The sequence below is a fragment of the Odocoileus virginianus genome, chromosome 10 (assembly GCF_023699985.2).
Source record: "Odocoileus virginianus isolate 20LAN1187 ecotype Illinois chromosome 10, Ovbor_1.2, whole genome shotgun sequence".
Classification (NCBI taxonomy): domain Eukaryota; kingdom Metazoa; phylum Chordata; class Mammalia; order Artiodactyla; family Cervidae; genus Odocoileus; species Odocoileus virginianus.
In genome coordinates this window covers 37,232,515-37,253,527 of record NC_069683.1, presented here as the reverse complement: position 1 = coordinate 37,253,527, position 21,013 = coordinate 37,232,515, and the positions used below count along the sequence as shown (strand labels likewise).

The 21,013-nt window shown below is 38.1% G+C and overlaps 1 protein-coding gene across 1 annotated transcript; it reads left to right on the top strand.

Moving 5' to 3' along the window:
- Positions 1-2,978: 2,978 nt before the first annotated feature.
- PTH (parathyroid hormone) lies at positions 2,979-5,604 on the top strand. Its single transcript, XM_020873034.2, is given in 4 exon segments — positions 2,979-3,019; positions 3,021-3,067; positions 4,895-4,985; positions 5,105-5,604. Coding segments are annotated over 4 exon segments (441 nt in total). The 3' UTR covers positions 5,367-5,604.
- The last annotated feature ends 15,409 nt before the right edge of the window (positions 5,605-21,013 follow it).

Below are 21,013 nucleotides of genomic sequence, written 5' to 3'. Positions count from 1 at the left end.
TCGTGTTTCAATCATGTAATGACTAACACAGTCTGTGGCAGATATCTAGCAGATACTCAATGCACTTTTTGAATGAATAAACCTTGTCTGTTTTCTTTATTTTCCTGTAAAACTAGTTTAATAATGTGATTGTCTTCAATATAGCAATCTATTCTTAAATAATTGTAATAAGAGGAAGACAGTGAAAGCACTGTTTTCAATATTCCCGAAAGTTGTCAATTATATCAATCTCGCCCAAAGAAGCAGAAAAAATATCCAAATTACAATGTTAAACATGGCTTTATAATAATAATGAAAAAACATGTTTATGAAATCATTTGTTTTCCCAATTCTCCTTCTTAGCAAGAGTATAATAAAAAATTATACACAAACATCAGGTTTAGACTTTACATCAGAAGACTTTTAGAGGGTCAAAACAATAGCTGTTTTTTTTTTTTCAGTCAAAAAGGACATCTTGGCTATCTAGTTCAACTTTCTGCTCTGTATGAATCTCTACGGTATCTCTGATAAATGCTTATTGAGCTTTTATTTGAATACTTCCAGTGACTGGGAACTCATTAGGAAGGTATTGATTCTTTATTTTAACAGTTATAATATCCACATTGAGCTCAAATTTGCCTTCCTGTAGTCTTTAGCCATTGGACTCAGTCCTTCCTTCTTAAACCACAGAAAATATTCCTTCTTCCTTATGGAAACCCAAGAGTTAAAAACAGCTTTATCACCTTTCCAAGTCCTTCCCAGTTTTATTCAATTCCTTCTGAGATGTCACGTTTGTCGACGTTTTCACCAAGCTGCTTCATATTCTCCAGACATGTCACAGTCAGTCTCTAACACTTCTGAAATGAAGCCTGGAGCAACTCAAGTGAGATGTGCCCAGTGTAGAGGATTTCTCAGGGCAGCACTAACACGTACCTTTCATTGCAGACTTTGTACAGGTATTTTAAATTTGGATTGGCTCTTACTTGATGTAGAGTCAAACCTTGGCAAGAGTCAGCAGCAAAGAGGATAACATGAAGCCTGAGTAGGCACAGAGCTGAGAGAACTGATCCAATTCTGGGGCTTTTTTTGGGAGGCAAGCTGCCTAATGAACCTTAGACATACCAAGGGGACTCAAGGGGTTTTGGCCAATAGATGGGGACCAGGCTGTAGCAGTATTTGAAATTAGACAGGTGGCAGCATCTTGCTTCCATAGGTTTTAGAGCAGGTCCTCCATCACCAGGTGGGGAACATGAGAAACAAGACCCAATTCCTGTGCAAAGAGGCTGCAAAGGGCTGGGCAAATTAGAGTGAAGAAGACTGGGGTTCAAAGAAGGTATATATAATTTCTTAATATCTTATTTTTAATTGGAAGGTAGTTGCTTTACACTGTTGCGTTAGTTTCTGCTGTACAACAATAATCAGCTATAAGTTTACATATATCTCCTCCCTCTTGAGCCACCCGCCCCATCCTGCCCCTCTAGGTTATCCCAGACCTGAGCTGAACTCCCTGTGCCACATAGCCGCTTCCCACTAGCTAGCTATTCTACATGGCAGTGTATATATGCAGTGTTACGCTCGCAATTTGGGTTACATTTTTAAGGGGAAACTGAGGTAGTAAGAATCAAAATAGCTCTGGAGTCATAAAGACTTGGTTGAATTCCATCTTCTCCACTCTCCAACCCCAGTAGCTTCCTCAAGTGAATATGGAGCTAATCATAGTATTTACTTTAAAGGATTGGTATGAAGATTTAGCTGGATAATATACGGAAGTCTGGCATACGGTTATTGTTGCTTAGTTGCACAGTTATGTCCGATTGCTTGCCATTCCATGTACTGTATCCTGCCAGGCTCCTCTGTCCATTGGATTTCCCAAGCAAGAATACTGCAGTGGGTCTGGCATACAGTTACTGCTTTTCAAGTGTTTTTTTATTGAAAACTAAAATTAAAAGGGATAAAAATATAAGGTAAATGAATTTTAAAATAGTTTTACTTTTGAAGCCTTTAAAATTATGTACTGAGAGCATATTCTCAAAATATTTTTAACACTTCCTTTAAGAAAAGCACTATACATACTTTTTTGAAACAAGATCAGGAATGATATAGATTGGTCCAATATGGCTTATAAAGTAAGCATAACGTAATATGATTCATTATAATCCTCATAATAATTGTGCCAATGTTATGGCTGTAAGAAATATATTTATTTTCAATTTCACTTTCAAATACAATAAGATGGTGTGGTGGTGGTTTAGTTGCTAAGTTGTGTCTGACTCTTGTGACCCCATGGACTGTAACTTGCCAGGCTCCTCTGTTCATGGGATTCTCTAGGCAAGAATACTGGAGTGGGTTGCCATTTCCTTCTCCAGGGGATGTTCCTGACCCAGGAATCAAACCCAGATCTCCTGCATTGCAGGCAGATTCTTTACTGACTGAGCTACGAGGGAAGCCTGCAATAAGATGATGACTTAACCATAACTTTTTGAAATTGGACTTTATTTTAAATTTTGTTGCTAATTCATGTCTAACTCTTTACAACCCCATGGACTGCAGCACACCAGGCTCCCCTCTCTTTCACTGTCTCCCAGAGTTTCCTCAGATTCATGTCCATTGAGTCTGTGATGCTATCTAACCATCTTATTCTCTGCCACTTCCTTCTCCTTTTGCTCTTTATCTTTCCCAGCATCAGGGTCCTTCCAATGAGTCGGCTCTTTGAATCAGGTGGCAAAAGTATTGGAGATTCAGCATCAGCATCAGTCCTTCCAATGAATATTCAAGGTTGAGTTCTTTTAGAATTCCTAAAGGAATATGTGTATATATATATATATATATATATAATATTTATAAATATATATTCCTTTTTGGAATATAGATTCATTAATCCAATCAGAATTACAATTCACTATTTGTTAGAAATCTTTGCATAAACACTTTTCCCAGCCCACACTGTTTTCCTTTTAATATCCAATTATCTAAAATTTAAGAAGAATAAGCACCACCCCATGGGAGTGTGTGTGCTGCTCTCTGATCCTATAGTTAAAATTCAGAGTTGGGAGTGACGTCATCTGTAACAATAAAAAAGCTTCACAGTGTGCGGAAGACTTACATATATAAAAGTCACATTGAAGCGTCTACATACAACTCAATTCATCAGCTTTCTCAGGTTTACTCAACTTGGAAAAAGCATCAGCTGCTAATACGTCTGAAAGAAGATCCTGTCCTAAGACGTGTGGTGAGTAAACTTTATTTTCTCTTTTAAGTTTCTATGAGTTCTTTTCTTACAATCAAGTAGTCATTTAATGTGTACCATATTTCCTACTAATGTCATGCTGTTTATTCAAGGTAAAATGTTAAGGGAGGGTTTGAATTATATTTAATATTAAAATGCCACGATAAAAAATAAATTTATGCTACTAAAATATTGTTGGAACACTTATTTTTGTGATTAAAGTATTTTGAGAGGCCTTGCTTTTTTTAAACTCATCTGCAATTACATGGAAATAATTAAAATTTGGCATGATGTGCTTTAATGATATCTTGTTAAAATTTTGAAATAAAGCAGCCTAGTGAGAAATGAATAATTCTGATTTAAATAATCAATGTAAATTTATGTCTCTGAGTTAAAATTTCATTTTTTTTCCCACATAATATCCTCACAGAGAGCTCAATCTGTGTACTATAGCTGGAGAAACTGTTTTACTGCTGAATATTTGGTCCCTTTACATAAAACATTTTCTAGTTTTCTATGTGAAAACTGTACATGAATTTTAAGGATGTTTTACACCTTTCTAATGACCTTCTTGTAAGAATCTCACCTCTCTATTAAGAACAGGGAAGAAAGGCAGAGGTTCTCACTAGGTGTATGTGACAGAGCTGGGACAAACTCCTGTCCTCTGGCTACAGTGATTGTTCCTCACATAAACCAAAAATGAAGAATATCCATTTGGTGCTCCTTCAATAGCTTATATTGCACAGTGAAAACAAATATAGTAGGTTATAATGTCCCTTATGCTACTTCTAAATGATGCAGTTTCCCACAGCCACCCTATGTGTATGCTAAAATGGAGAAAATTAAATATTAAGAAAAGGCACTTCTATCATGAAGGCTTTTGCAATTGTTGAAATGCAGACCAAGGTAAGACTTTTCTATTTTGAGATAAAAAGCTTAAAAGCAAAAGAGCAAAATTCTAAACATTATACTCAAACAAAATTGTTAATAAAATGAACTGAAAAGATAAGATACAGACAAGCATTTTACATGGACTCAAAGCTCTAAATTTGTATAACAAGTAATTAATTAGATGATGCTTAAATGCTTTGACACATTCTTTTTAATGCTAGAACTCAGTGTTAAGTTAGTAAAAATCTCTAAATCAGAACCTATTAATTTGGCTTTTGTAGTTATCATGACATTGAAAGGAAGTTTTACTTATGAAAAAGAAATTTGCTAAGTAAACAGACACTGTTGACAATTTACCTAATTAAGAGAAGTAGCCCTTTTCAAGCAAACTAGAAGCATTTAATCATAATTAACACGAAATGTGGGAGGAAATTCTAAACAGTGAATTTTCTGATTCTTCACATAGCTTAAAATTCATATAACTTGCACAAGAACTCTCAAAAAGATAAGAAAGTAAAACTAATCTGTCTCATTTCTAAGCCAATTGGGTTATACTTACTATATACTAATTATTGTATATATACAATATATACTAATTATGTGTATATGTAATATATATAAACTGTAAAATAAAGAGACTGATTCCAAAAGTCTCTCACAAAGAAAAATCCAATTAGTCACTGTCACACTCTGTGCAAACTTGTATGGTTATAAATATAAACTACTATAAATTTAATTGTACAGTTTGGAATGTAAAAAGTATTTTTAAATACCTCCATTTTGCTTTTTCTTTTTTAGTTAATATGATGTCTGCAAAAGACATGGTTAAGGTAATGATTGTCATGTTTGCCATCTGTTTTCTTGCAAGATCAGATGGGAAGTCTGTTAAGTAAGTACTATAGCCTATTCTGCATGGTGAGGCCAGGGGAATTAGATTTTTAAGGTTGGCTTTATGATTTGGAAGAGGGGAATTAATGGAGTGATCCTCTCTGATTCTGTTCCCTCCAGGAAGAGAGCTGTGAGTGAAATACAGTTTATGCATAACCTGGGCAAACATCTGAGCTCCATGGAAAGAGTGGAATGGCTACGGAAAAAGCTACAGGATGTGCACAACTTTGTTGCCCTTGGAGCTTCTATAGCTTACAGAGAGGGTAGTTCCCAGAGACCTCGAAAAAAGGAAGACAATGTCCTGGTTGAGAGCCACCAAAAAAGTCTTGGAGAAGCAGACAAAGCTGATGTGGATGTATTAATTAAAGCTAAACCCCAGTGAAAAAAGATCAGATATGATCAGAGCACTGTTATAGACAGCATAGGGCAACAATATTACATGCTGCTAATGTGTTCACATTCTATTAAGTGCCAATATTTCTATGACCAACATTTATGTGTAATCTATTGCTAGCTGTGATACCTACAATTTTAATTGATTATTTTGATTCTACTTTATTAATCTAAGAGCTCTTTTAATAATTCTATTTCTGCTGATTCCAAATAAATGAAGTTAAGTATTTTTCACTTGTAAAAATATCTTTTGGTTATGAGTAACACCAATATGTTAAAATTGATCATGACTAAGAAGAACAACACAAAATGTTTTTTAACCATATGTTTCATGTTATGATATTTTGAAATTATCCTTTTAATATTATCAAAGTACCAGATCCCTGAATCATTACTAGCTTGATACTACTGTCCTCTTCACTTCAGGAAAGGAATTGAAATGCTCAGCAAGCAGAGGCAGAAAGTGGTCAGAAACATGGCAAAAGCACTTGCCTATACCCAAAGCCCTATACCCAAAACTAGGGATACTGATCATATCCCTAGTCTGGAGGTCAAATTGCAATAGAATAGAATTTTTGTATTTAAAAGAATATAACTGTTCATTTGTCCTTCCTCACATGCATTTTTAATAAATTGAACTGACTTAACCAAGGACAATTTAGAATATCAATGGTCATTATGGGGAACTTTTGAAATCTCCAAACTCAATCTTCTTAAAATCAATTTGGATTACCATAGCTCTAAGATTTCCAAAATTGAATGAATTGCCTATTTTGATTGGTATTTTGAGGCCTCCAAATATCACCAGCACCCTAAAATTGCCTCTTTACAAAGTAGGATTTTAAGATAAACTGAAGCAAACAAGCAACTAAGGAAAGATGAGGGGACTTCAGAAACCTCATGCTCCTCTCCCTTGGCTCCTTATGATCAGGCTACATCTTCCCTTCTGTACTACCCACACCTTCTCTACACCCTTAGCTCCCCTGTATTAATTCTCTCGCTGAACTGTCCTATTTCTTTAAAACACTCCCCATTTCCTTTTCCTATGAACTTACCAGAACCTGTCCCCTTAAAATTAAGCCTTCTGAGGACCCGAAGGCTAAACCCTGAATGTCTTATACTCCCTGGACTAAAGATGAATTGCAAGCCATAGTCAAAGATTTTCCCAAAGTAACTGAAGATCTTCACAGATTTGCTGAGGAATTTAATATAGTTTTTCAAACTTGTCAGTCTTGTTTCTCTGACATAGTTCATATGCTTGCTGGTAAAGGCCAGGCCCACTCAGCACGGCATGAAAATTGCTAATTGGAAAAGGAGAAGGAAGAGGAGGAGGAGCGGCTGAGAAAGAGGAATGAGAATCCAGATTAGCAACCTTAGGAAGTCAAGGCTGTGGTGGGTAGGAGAGTGCATCTAAGGCTATTTGGGCTATCTGCCCTTGGAATTGAGCCCCAAGAAACAAGTCATGTAAAGCAGACGGCTACTCAGACTCCTGAAAAATAAAGGTATTTGTTTAAAAAAAAGAAAGAAAGAAAGAAAATTCCTAATTGGAAATATCCTGAAAGGTCTCTAGAATTGCAACTGGAAGACCAGCTGCTAATTTATCATAAGATCAGGCTTGGACAGTTGCTGAGTAACTTCATGGAGCAATTCCTAGGGCTTTTCCAAAGCCTGTTGATAGCAGCAAAGTTTAGGTTTGCACAAAATATCTGATGAATCTGTTCATGACTATTACAATTGACTTCAAATTACTTTAAAGGAAATTCTGGTCTTCCTTCAGATGTTTATTCCATACTCCACTTGGGTAGCTTTAACTCCATGTTTATACAGGAGTTGAACTAGAATCTTTCCCATCTAGTATAAAGGATCAGGATGGAATGGGAAGCTATGTCCGCTCCAGACTTAATCTGATAAACTTGCTCTCTGGCACTGTAGATGATTCACCTAAAAGAAATACCACTAGGGAATTCCCTGGTAGTCCAGTGTTTAAGACTCAGAGCTTTCACTGCTATGGCCTGGGTTAAATCCCTAGCAAGGGAACTAAAATACTACAAGCCATGTGGAATGACCAAAAAAGCTTAAAACAAAGCAAAATTAAGATTATTAATCTTCAAATCCAGCAAACAAAGACCCCATAAACAAAACCCTTCTAGTTCCCATTATTGCAAAGAACTAGGACACTGGCAAAGAGATTGTTATGCCTTCAGGTAGGCTTTCCAGGTGGCTCAGTAGTAAAGAATCCACCTGCAATGCAGAGAGATGCAGGAGATGTGGTTTTGATCCCTGAATCGGGAAGATTCCCTGGAGAAGGAAATGGTCGCCCGCTGCAGTATTCTTGCCTGGAAAATCCCACTGACAGAGGAACCTGATGGGCTAAGTCCATGGGGTCAATAAAGAGTCAGACATAACAGCAACTGAACGACAGCACCGTACATTCAAGTGCTTCAGGCATCTCCGGTCTTCTAAAATGCCTTTCCAGCATCCCCCCAGTCCCTGATGGTGGCGTTCTGAGAAACGACAGGAGCTTTCCCCAAATCTTCATCTTAATCTGCTTGGAGAAATGTTTCTCTGGACTGGGTATTAATTTCTTCCAGTCCTAACTGACACAAGAACCACCACACTCTCTGCTGCTCAACTTCACTAGTATAAAACAGCACCTGCCTCAAAGTACTAAATCAGTTCAAATAGGGGGATCACTATTCAGCCTCAAGAGATGTCTGTCTCCGAACCTGTTTCCTTTTGCTTGGCCCTTTGACAGGTATGCTCCCTTTTCTTCTTATTGCCTCAACCCCATTCACATATCAGGCTTAGATTTCTTAGAGAAGTATCATGCTGGAATTTCTTTCTTCCAGAAGGATAAAGGATAAACAGTTCTAGAACTTGACAGTTGTCATTAAAGTAACCAACCAGGTGAATTAAATAACCCCTTGATAGCTCAGTTGGTAAAGAATCGCCTTCAATGCAGGAGACCCCGGTTCAATTCCTGGGTTGGGAAGACCCACTGGAGAAGAGATAGGCTACCCACTCCCATTTTCTTGGACTTTCCTTGTGGCTCAGCTGGTAAAGAATCCACCTGCAAAGCAGGTGAAGGGAAAGGCTACCCACTCCAAGTATTCTGGCCTGGAGAATTCCATGGACTGTAGAGTCCATGGGGTGACAAAGAGTTGGACACGATTGAGGGACTTTCACTTCACTTTGATATCTTTTACAGGGTGGGTGCTTATCCAGGACCTTTGGCTAATAAACAACTTTGTTATCCCAATACCGTTCTGTTCCTAAACCTCATACACTACTAATATCCATTCCCAATGGAAGTGGTTTCTTTACTGTAATTGATTTATTCACTACATTCTTTAGTAGTTCAGCTGATAGAACTAGTCAATACCTTCTTTACTTCACTTGAAAAGAAAAACAATTCACGTGGACAATAATGTCTTAGGACTTATTTATTTCTCACAAATCTTGAAGACTTATCCAGGTGATAAAAATTTCCCTAGAAGTTCTATTTTGTTGTAACATGTGAATGAAATCTCTTTGCTCTTCTTCTCAAGCCTCTTCACAGAAAGACGCTAAAGCTTTTACCTTTAAAGGGACATACAGTTGTCAAGGAAAGAATGCAGTTTGCCCAAACCCAGGTTTGCTATTTAGTTGGGCTTCCCAGGTGGTGTAATGGTAAAGAATTCACCTGCCAGAAGACCTAAACAGACATTTCTCCAAAGAAGACATACAGATGGTAATAAACACATGAAAAGATGCTCAACATCGCTCATTATTAGAGAAATGCAAATCAAAACTACAATGAGACATCACCTCACACTGGTCAGAATGGTCATCATCAAAAAAAATCTCTCCATTCATCCCACCCTCTCCTTCCCCTTTGTGTCCACAAGTCTGTTCTCTATGTCTGCATCTCCATTGTTGCCCTGAAAATAGGTTCATCAGTACCATCTTTCTAGATTCCACATATATGCATTAATATACAATATTTGTCTTTCTGTTTCTGACTTGCTTTACTCTGTATAATGGGCTCTAGTTTCATCTACCTCATCAGAATGGACTCAAATGTGTTCCTTTTTATGGTTGAGTAATATTCCATTATAGATGGAATATATATATCTTTATCTACAATTTCTTTATCCATTCATCTGTTGATGGACATCTAGGTTGCTTTCATGTCCTAGTTTCCTTTTCTCCACACTCTCTCCAGCATTTATTGTTTATAGAATCTGCCTGCCAATGCAGGAGACACAAGAGATGCAAGTTTGATTCCTGGGTCAGGAAGATTCCCTGGAGCAGGAAATGTAGCCCACTCCAGTATTCTTGCCTGGAAAATTCCATGGATAGAGGAGTCTGGTGGGCTACAATCAATGGGGTCACAAAGAGTAGAACATGACTTAGCTACTGAACAACAACAACCTTTAATCCTGGTACTCTTCTCTCCATCACCAATGACATCCCTCATGATGCTTAACACTGATGGGTCACCTCCTGACTCCTGGTGACAATCTATAGGCAATTCCTCTGTGTAACACTGGTTTCCCATGGTTCACTGGTGGTTCTTATTCAAAAGATGACAGTGGCAAATATTGTGCTGCATAGTCTATTGCAACTCCATTTGATACTGATGAGGCAATATCTAGACCTACGACTACTTTGGCCCAACAGCATGAATTATACACTGTTACACAGGCTTGTGCTTTAGTCAAGGGCAAAACTTCTAATATTTATACTGATAACAGATATGCTCTCAGAATAGCTCACAGCTTTGGAATGTTTTGGAAGCGACATGGCTTCCGTACTTCCAGTAGATATGAAATGTTAAATGGTCCCTTTGTTCAGGAATTGTTGGATGTAATACTTTTACCTGCCACTTTAGCTACTATTAAGATTCCAGGGCATTCTAAACTTGACTCTCTGGAAGCTAAGGAAAATCACTTTGCTGACATTTCCATAAGAAATGCTGCTCTTAAAGGAACCAAGAGCAATCAAATCTCTGTCACGATCCAGAGGGATATTTCCCCAAATGATAACTTAGGCAACTGACTAGAGAAGCCCAATAGTTGGCCTCAGAAAAGAAAAAACAAGATTGAAAATACACAGTTTTTGGTTTGAAAAAAAGAGAAATTTCTGATTTGAACCAAATAACATCCTAGTCCTTCCAGAAACTCTAAAATTCTGATTGCTAACCACTATACATGCATTAAACGATTGGTCTATTTGCAAAATGATAGCATTCATGTGTCAGTATTGGTGAAGAAACATTAACAAAGCCACAAAAAAGTCCCTACCCTACTTGTCCCACTTGCTCTAAATGCAACCCAGGAAAGTCTGTTTGTAGCTCCTAGACATTTTAAACTGTCTAATGGACCATTTGAGTTCTTGCCAATTGGATTTAATTTAATGGATTTAATGAGGTGGAGCTTCCTCCACCTCATGGATATACATGTTTTAGTCATGGTCTATATGTTTTTCACACTGGACTGATGAACTACTGCCTGTTCTGTCCTTTTGGCTAAAGTCTTTTTGGATAGGATTATCCCTACCTGGGGAACTGCTCTTGAACTTCATAGTAATCAAGGAACCCATTTTATTGATCAGGTACTTTTACCAGTCTGCTCTGTTTGGCTGGTTTTGTAACACTTTCACTGTGCACAATCCTCTCATTTGGTTTAATGTACACAGTGTTATTAAGATTCAATTGACAGGAACTTCTCTGGTAGTCCAGTGGTTAAGATTCCAGACTGCAGGGGGGATGAGTTTAAACCAAGGTTGGGGAACTAAGATTCCATATGCCACCCTCACTCCCAATTCAACTGACAAAATTTGTAGAGGTCCTCCAAATACCTTGACCAAAAGCATTGCTGGTGGTCCTTCTAAATCTCAGATCCAGCCTTTTTGGAACGCATCAAATCTCACCCTTTGGGACAGTCACAGGATGCCCAATGCATTTGGCTCCTGCCTCTTTTGACCCACCACTGATGAAAGGAAAGATACTCCAATATTGCAAAGATCTAGTTGCTTCTATTACCAATAATCACAGAGCATTCTTTTCACCACGCATTCCTGGAAGAGGAAGACCTTAAGCATCACACTTTGCCAACTGGAGATTTTGTCTATTGGAAAAGGCACCTCCATGAAGACTCTCTTTAACCTTGCTGGAAAGGCCCCCATCAGACACTGCAAACCAATTTTTGTGCTGTCAAACTCCAGGGAAAAGACTTGGAGATTCATGTGACACATCTAAAGAAAGCACTGACTGGACCTGCACATTATCTAGTGATCTGAAAGTAAAGATTCCTGGAATCGAAGCAGACAACTTTTGATGAGATAGTTTTCCAAAGCTATTTGGACCATGCCTGTTGGAAGTCTGTCTGCCAAACTTGATGATGACATAATGTTTCAGGTGATCTCCAATGCCTAATATCTTGATAATATATAAACTTCAGAGAAAAAGTGCCTGAGAGCTCTGTCACTTACACTCCTTATTACTCAAATGTGACTTCAATAGGTTTCCAATTTATGTACTTTTTCTGAGGTGAGACACTACACTCAGGAAAAGTCTTTCCTGACATTGAGGGACAGGGAGCTGATAAAATCAGAAAACCTGACCCTTGATCAGTGATTCTTTCAGAGAGATCAAGATTAAAAGAGGAAATGTAAAAAAAAAAATAATAATAACAAAACAGAAACGTCAAATCATCAGGAGACCAGAAGGGGGAGCTCTAACGCCCTGCTTCCAAAGCAGGGCCCAACTGGCAGATCTTTTCTTTCCTGCCAATAACTTGGCCAATGAAAAGTCCTGGATTGTTTATTATAGCTCTCCCAAATTCCGTTCCCGTTCTATGAAAGGGTTCTTCTTCCCTTGCTGTGTGGAGACTTACATGTTGCTCGCCATGGTTGCAGATCCTGAACTGTAATTCTTTTTTCATTTTTTTTTGCTGGAGAAATGACTAACAGTTTATTTATTTTAGGTCAACACCTTAAACTATGAGTCTCTTGGGTTTAGTTCAACTTCATCCCAAGCAAAGCCCAGTATTTAGAATTAAGTTAGGTTTTAAAATCAATTGTTTTGTTTTTGCAATTCTTATCCTAAGGCTTCATTTTCTGTTTAAAAAAAAAAGATAATTTTCTCAATCATATAAATTCATAGTAATATCAAAAGAGCTTGGGGGCATATGATCCATTAGTTTCATGCTATACGCTTTTCTTTTGGGATAAGAGATCACATATTTCTTTGAAAGGACAATGGCCAAATTTTAACATTTGTAGCTTTGTTGGCACAAATCTTCACAGGTTACATGTTTTCTCCCTCTCTTGGGATCCCAGGGGAAAAAGGTGGGCACAGGAGGCTCCAAGGTAAGATATATTTGTGAAGACGTATAAATGAGAACCATCAGAGGCATTGAAGAATACAATGGCTTTCAGGTTCCAGTCCAGAAAAATCCTCATCTTTAAGTTTGAGCTCACATGGAGAATAGTCCTGGTTTCTGTACTGGCAGTGACTCAATGTCTCTGCCTGGGGCTCACAACCCAGAATCCCAGACCTGATGATACCAGGAAAGGTCCTTCATGATATGCAGATTCCATGTAAACATCCACAGCCAATTTCAGCGTTTACTCAACTTCCACCTCCTAATAATGGCAGCCAGAAGTGAAGCAGAACCACCCCAGGACACAAGCAGCAGAGATACATGTTTTGGCATCCGCTAGTGGTCTTGTCTGAAACTACCTCCTTCAATGCTCTGCAGGTCATTAAAAGAATAAGAGGAAGTTATTGTGTATAGCCAGATTTAGAGTCATTTTCACATAGAATCTCAGCACAGGCATCACCCCTTTAATCTCAGTCATCAGTTTCCTCAAGGCCATACTGGTCTGGATCCTCTGGATCCTGGAGATGTCCAGACACTGGAGTCAAGAGGACAGGATGTCCTGATTCCCCCTCTCCAAGTGCCTAAGGCAGGTGAGGCGTAAGTTCTGTTTGTGGAATGTCAAACAGGGATCTTGTCTTTTTTGTTTTTTTTCTGCCATGGCCACATTTCAATACAGCCGTTATTGATTTTGTGCTTCTCTTGGGTACTGAGGGCTTCCTTGGTGGCTCAGCTGGAAAAGAATCTGCCTGCAGTGCGGGAGACCTGGTTTGATCCCTGGGTTGGGAAGATACCCTGGAGGAAGGTATGGCAACCCACACCAGCATTCTTGCCTGGAGAATCCCTGTGGACAGAGGAGCCTGGCAGGCTGCAGTCCATAGGGTAGTAAAGAGTTGGACACAACTGAGCAACTATAGCCAGGGTACTGCAACTTCTTACCTGGATCCTAGACTTCTCATAAAGATACTTTGCTCCATACATTACTGGTAAATCAGTGCTTCTGTGAGGAACCAAGGGCTAGGACTTTCTATTCTACCATATTGTTGACTTTGCTAACAGAGGTTTATTTATTTATTTATTAAAGATATATGCATTTATTCATTTATAGCTGCGCTGGGTCTTCGTTGCTGCACGTGGGCTTTCTTTAGTTGCACGGGCTTCTCTTGTTGTGGAACATGAGCTCGACGACATGCGGGTTCAGTAGCTGTGGTGCACAGGCTCGGCTGCCCAGTGGCATGTGGAATCTTCCCTGACCAGTGATGGAATCCATGTTCCCTGCATTGGCAGGTGCGTTCTTAACAACCAGACCAGCAGGAAAGTCCAACATAGGTTTGTTTTTGAATTCTATGTATGTATTGATGTATTTGCCTGTTCTTGCATACTTTATGTACACACACACACACACACATATCCTTCTTTATAAACCTCTATTTTACCATTCAATATTTACACTGAGTTTGAGTTCTCTTCTAAAAAATCCAGCTGCAGTTTTATCTGGATTGTATTAAAATTAAATGTTAATTTTAAGAAGAATTGTCACCTTATTATATTGTCCTATTCATCAACATAGTAAACCTTTTCACTCATTCTAATCTACTTTGGTAGTGGTGGTAGTTTAGTTGCTAAGTTGTGTCCAACTCTGTAATTCCATGGACTGTAGCCCCCCAGGCTCCTCTGTCCATGGGATTTCCCAGGCAAGAATTTAATGCCTTCTAAATAGAGTTTAAACATTTTTTTGTAGAAAAATCTTATGTATCCTTTGTTAATTGCTAAACTCTATATGGTTAATGTGAAAGGTATCTAAATGTTTATTATATTTTCTAATTGGTTAATTTTGGTATAGAAAAACATTATTCATTTTTCTAATTTTCTTTTATTACCAAGAAACTTGCTCTACTATCTTATTAATTCTAATATCTTATTTACATTTGGATTCTATGTGGATGATCATATAATCTCAAAAAATGATAGTTTTCTCTCTTTTCTCCCTGTGATTACACCTCTTTTTCTTTTTTAAATAGTATTATCTAGTACTTCAATACCGTGTTAATGAATGAATGGGCTTCCTTATCATATTCTGGACCTTAATAGGAGTATACATATAATTTCTCAACAAGATGATGGCCTTTAAATATTGATGATATTCCCTTATGTAACTAGTTTTCTAGGGTTCTTTTGAAGTTATAAAAGAATCTTATAAAATGCTGTTTCTCAAAAAATATGTAACTTTTCACCTTTAGTCCATTAATGTAATAAATATTTTTGCATGCCTATAATAAAATCTACTTTATATTGATGTGTTTTTACTTTTAAAAATAGTAAAATTTGTTGTATGTACAAAATTTATTGTGCATATATATATAGATTTTTAAGGAAAAAAACATTTACTATTTAGATCATGAAAGAGAATATCGTTACTACCTCAGAAATTCCTTGTAAGCCCTTCCTTGATCACATTCCCTTCATCCTCACCTTATCACTATTCTTTTGCTCTTCTTTATAGAAAAGCAATATCCCTTGGTTAGGTTGGATGGTCTAATAAATATTTTTCGTATTTATGCTCTTGCATAGCAAAGGTTCTATTTTTCTAGCCTGTGGTGTCTATTTTCTCACTATCTATTATGGCTAAGCCCTGGCTCCCTATTGTTAGGTTTTTACCAGTCACCTTTTTATACATTTAAAGGTACTCATCTCTGAATTGGTTGAATTGGTTAGGGTGAGCAAATTGCTTTAATAGATCCCAAATATATACCCACCTAAATTAAATAGAAGTTTATTTCTTATTCACATATTACTGGAATGTTATACTACTAGGCCAGTGAACAATTCAATAGGATAGCTAGGAACTCAGCTTCTACCATGGTAGCCCTAACGGTCACCTATCCAGATAAGTGGAAGTGAAAAAGGTAGGAATGCCATGTGGGAAGTTTTTACTGGTCAAGCCTGGGAAGCTGACATCATCTCTTCATATTTCACTGATTATAATATAGTCATGGAACCATACCTAATATTGTAAAGAAGGGTGAGACAGCTTCTTTGAAGTCTCTGACTGGGTATAGTATGGTATTCTGTATAGTATGGTATATTCTGTATAGTATAGTATAGTATTCTGTATAGTATGGTTAAGTCTATATTTAACTTAAAAATCTACCAAAATTTTTGCAAGGTGGCTGTAATATAATTATGTTCATACCAGCACTGTATAAGGACTCTTCTCCCTATTTTCATCTACCCTTGTGTCTGATATGTTATTATCAGTGGGGATGTAGTATATTTCATTGTGGTTTTGATTTACATTTACTTAATGACTACTGACATTTAGCACCCTTTCCTGCGCTAATTAGCTATTTGTATGTCTGCATATAAATGTCTTTGCAAGTCTTTGCCATTTTTAAATTGGGTGGTCTTATTTATTAGTGAGTTGTAAGAGTTCTATATATATTATAAGTGCACATCCTTTGTATGATTTGCAAACATTTTCTCTCAGTCTATGGTTTGTCTTTTCATCCTCTTAATACTGTCTTTAGAAGCATAAACTAAAACAAATTCTATTTTAGTGAACCCCAGTTTCAATTTTTTCTTTTATGCTTTGTGATTTTGGTATCATATCTAGGAATTCTTTGCCTAAACCCAAATTCATCAAGATTTTCCCTCTAATTTCTTATAGCAAATTTATAGTTTTAGTTTTTATATTTAGGTCTATGTTCCATTTAAAGTTAATTTCTTTTTGAGATAAGGATCTAAGTTTTTGTTTCTTTTAGCTTTTTTTTTTTTAAGCTCTTTTTTAATACAGATATCTAACTGTCCTGGTATCAAACACCATGATTTTAAAAAGACTATCTTTTCCTCATTGAAGTGAATGGTCTTGGCGCATTTGCTGAAAATCAACCAACCATAAATGTAAGGGTTCATTTTTGGACTCTCAGTTCTATTCCATTGATGTATTTGGTTAGCTCATTGCCAATACCACGTCTTAAAAATTTTTTTTCTTTATTGTAGTTCAGTTGATTTACAATGTTGAATATCACACTGTCTTGATTCCTAAAGCATTGTAGTAAGTTTTGAAATCTTTAAGTGTTAAGTTCTTCAGCTTTGTACTTTTTCATAATTTTTTTGGCTATTCTAGAACTTTAACATTTATACATAAATTTTTGGATCAGCTTGTCAGTTTCCACAAAGAAAGCCTGAAAGCATTTGTCAAAAACTGTGAAAGATCTGAGATTTCACTCTATCACCAGCTAACAAGTTACAGAAAAAGTTAACAAACTCTTACTTTTAATCTAACATTTCAAGGTCTTTTTGTCCCAATTTCAATCTTCATATTCTTTTTAATTGCTACTGTTCTCCCTACATAAGGGCTTCCCTGATGGCTTGATTGCTTGGCAGTAAAGAATCTGCCTGCAATGCAGGAGATGAGGGTTTGATCCCCGAGTGGGGAAGATCCCCTGGAGGAGGGCGTGGCAATCCACTTCAGTATTCTTGCCTGGGAAATCCCATGGACAGAAGAGCCTGGTGGGCTGTGGTCCTTGGATCACAAAGAGTCGGATATGGCTAAAGCATGCATGCGACTGAACACCCTACAAAATATTGAGTTTAGCTATTTATATGCCTTTGTCGATCTTTGCATAGGAATGCCCTTTCCTAACATAGCTTCAAGCCAGACTCCTATCTATTCTTTACAACCTCTAAGACAAACATTCTTTTCCTCCCCTTTTCTGCACCTTCTTCATATTTTCAGTTGGAAGTCATTTTTCCTATTTCTGACCTCCCATAGTCCAATTTCTCTATCTCTGTATGACCCAACTTGTTTTCCTTTTGTTATTTAATTATATATCTCATTTATTCCCCAGTAGAACCTGTATATTGATAATGTCTGTTATCTCCCCTTACATTCTTACACACGGTCTTGATCAATAAATATATTTGCTGAATAGAGATAGATTTTTTTGTGTGTATGATTTTCCTGTTCCTGACGTTAGGTGACAGTGCTTAAATAGTACAAAGAAATCCGAGGCTTTAAAGTTAAATAGGATTCTGGGTATGTGGCTTATCATTCCTTCTTTGAACAAATATTCAACCAGAGGTCTACCTTATCTGCCTTGGAAACAACCTTGTGTTAGCATGCTATGAGGTACAATGATATAGACAACTGAAAAAACTTGTCTGTTCATTGTTTGTCTATGAAACTTCTCTATTTCTGTTTTGACCTCTTTCATACATAGATTGATATCGCAGAAAGAAGACTTGTATTAAGGGTCTGAACCTTAGCTCATTCAGTCAGCTAGCATTTATAAACTATTGTACAAAAGTTTTTGATCAATAGCATTATCTACTAGGTATAAAGCTGCTACTATGCCCCCAAATTAATATATGAAAAGTTGCTTTTTTAAAAAAAATGACAGTGATAGCTTTATTAGATTTTCTTTTCTTTTAAAAAAATAACAGAATAAAATGAACTGTAGGTCCCTCAAAGGTAAAATGACTTGACCTGATTCTAAAATGGAATAAAAGTTCCATACTTCATCTGAAATCTTTCACTAATTATTCCAATGTTCCCTGGAAAATTCCTAGAACTTGAAATTGTTATTGTTGTTCAGTCACTAAGTCGTGTCTGACTCTGTGACCCCGTGGAAGCCAGGCCTCCCAGTCCCTCACCATCTCCTGAAGTTTGCCCAGGTTCATGTTCACTGAAGTGGTGATGCCATCCAACCATCTCATCCTCTGTCACCCTCTTCTGCCTTCAATCTTTCCTAGCATCAGGTTCTTTTCCAATGAGTCAGCTCTTTGCATCAGGTGGCCAAAGTATTGGAGCTTCAGCTTCAGCATCAGTCCTTCCCATAAGTATTCAGGGTTGATATCCTTTAGGATTGACTGGGTTGATCTCCTTGCTGTCAAAGGGACCCTCAAGAACTGTGTGAATTATGCTAAGTAGAGCACCTGACTGGCACACACAAGAGTTTGAAGTACTTTTTCAAAAATTTTTAATTAAAGAAATTGAGGTAAAATTTACATTATTTTCAGGTGTATAACATAATAATTCAGCATTTGTTTATGACATTTTATTTTCCTATTGTTAGGTTTATTTGTACGGAGAGTAAGGTGAGTCAAGTGTATGTATAATATATATATACATGTGTGTGTCCTCAGTTGCTCAGTTGTGTCTGACTCTTTGTGACTCCATGGACTGTAGCCCACTAGGCCCCCCTGTCCATAAATTTTCCAGGCAAGAATATTGGAGTGGGTTGCCATTTCCTTCTCCAGGCTATCTTCCCCACCCAGGGATCCAACCTGTGTCTCCTGCATTGGCAGGCAAATTCTTTAACCTGCTGTGCCACCTGGAAGGTTGGATAATATGAAAATAATGTCTAAAGGGAGATTGGCAGAAATACTATAGTAGAATATCAGGGTCTCTCTTTAGGAAATAAAAAGTGAAAACTGTTTAGTCATGTCCGACTCTTTGTGACCCCATGAACTGTAAGCCTGTTGGGCTCCTATGTCCATGAAATTCTACAGGCAAGAATATTGGAGTGGGCAGCCATTTTGTTCTCCAGGGTATCTTCCTGACCCAGGGATCCGACCCAAGGATCTAACCCAGGTCTCCTACACTGCAGGCAGATTGATTATCATCTGAGCCACCAAGGAAGCCCCTCTTTAGGCAATGATAGCTTTTATTTTTATACAGGGAAATAATTCCTGTTTGACAGATCTCTCGAACCTTAACTTGGATTGTAGAATTTCTTCTCTTGATCTTGTCTTACAGAAGAAAGCCATGATAATACATAAAGGTCAGTGGGGGTGTTTGTGGTTGTTTTGTTGCCTGAGGGTTTTCTTGAAGTTTCTCCATGAGATATACCTGTATTACAAAACTATAGATTTTCTTTCTAAGAAATCTTCAAAGACTTCCACATGAGCAAAATGTGGCAATGATAATTTGGTGTACTGTGACAATAACCTGTTTCCCTGGTGGCTCAGATGGTAAAGAATCTGCCTGCAATGCAGGAGACCAGGGTTCCATCCCTGGGTTGGGAAGATCCCCTGGAGTAGGGAATGGCTACCCACTCCAGTATTCTTTCCTGGAGAATTCCATGGACAGAGGAGCCTGGAGGGCTTACAGTTCATGGGGTCCCAAAGAGTGGGACATGACTGGAAGACTAACACAACTATGACAGTAACCTGTTTCCCTTAGGTCTCTCATATGTAGGTGGCCTGAGATGTGGACGAGGATGTTCACTATTCTCTACTGTACAGTCAACTGCTCATCTCCATGAACACTCGTTTGAAAAAACATTTTGGTTATCATATGTAGGAGTCACGGAGTTTTCTCTTCCCAACTAAAAGTGATTAACAGATTTTCAACAAAGTTCTTTCCGCAAAATCTGTTTTCATAGCAAATTACTCAACCCGGTCCTCTCCCTCTTCGCTTCCTCTGGGGAACAAATGCTCCTCCCACTCTTCTCAAAACTGGGGAACTCTTACCTATCCTTCAAGATTCAGCTCAAATGTCATTCCCTGGTGATTTCCTCAACATGGCAGGCCAAGTCGGTTCCTTCCTGTCACAGCTTATAACTTGGCCTTTACCACAGTTCAACAGGATTATCTGTTTCAGGGTGGGTCTCGCTCCCAGGGCGTGAGCTTTAAGATCGGAGACCTTTTTTCTTTTTTTCCATTTGTGTAGTCCAGCATGTGACTAACAGTAAAGATGAGTGACCGAAACCCTATGATTGCAACCTTCTGCCGCAAGGAGTACTATCCCATCCTCGTTGCTATCGATGTTCCACAGAGGCCCAGCTGCGCAAGTTCCAGCTGGTACACGGGTTCCCGCTTACCCACAGTTTAAAAACAAACAGCTGCGGACGGTAGGAAATAGAGGATGGCTCTGACGAAAACCGCTTTTCCTGAACTCAGACCGGCTAATAGCCGCCAGCTGAGCCGGCAGAGCGAGTTCGGAGTTCACCCAGTTGAGGAAAACGCTTTCCTTGAGTAAACTCAGCGTCTTTATGGTATTTCTCCAACTCTGGGACGTCCGCTTTTTTCTAACGGTAACAAGAAATCAAGGGAAAATGTGGTATTCAAAGATTTGGAGGTGACAGCTCGCAGCCACTGAGGCTCGAGGATCGCAGTAGATTCCAAGCTGACGTCTGTGGACACAAGCGCTTCCCATTTTGTGGCACCAGCCCCTAAGCTGAATGCCCACCCCAGGCTGCCACTCCCTCAACCGCCAGCACCCTCTGCGCCCCGCCCAACTACTGGGAGGTGAGGCTCCATTCTCGCG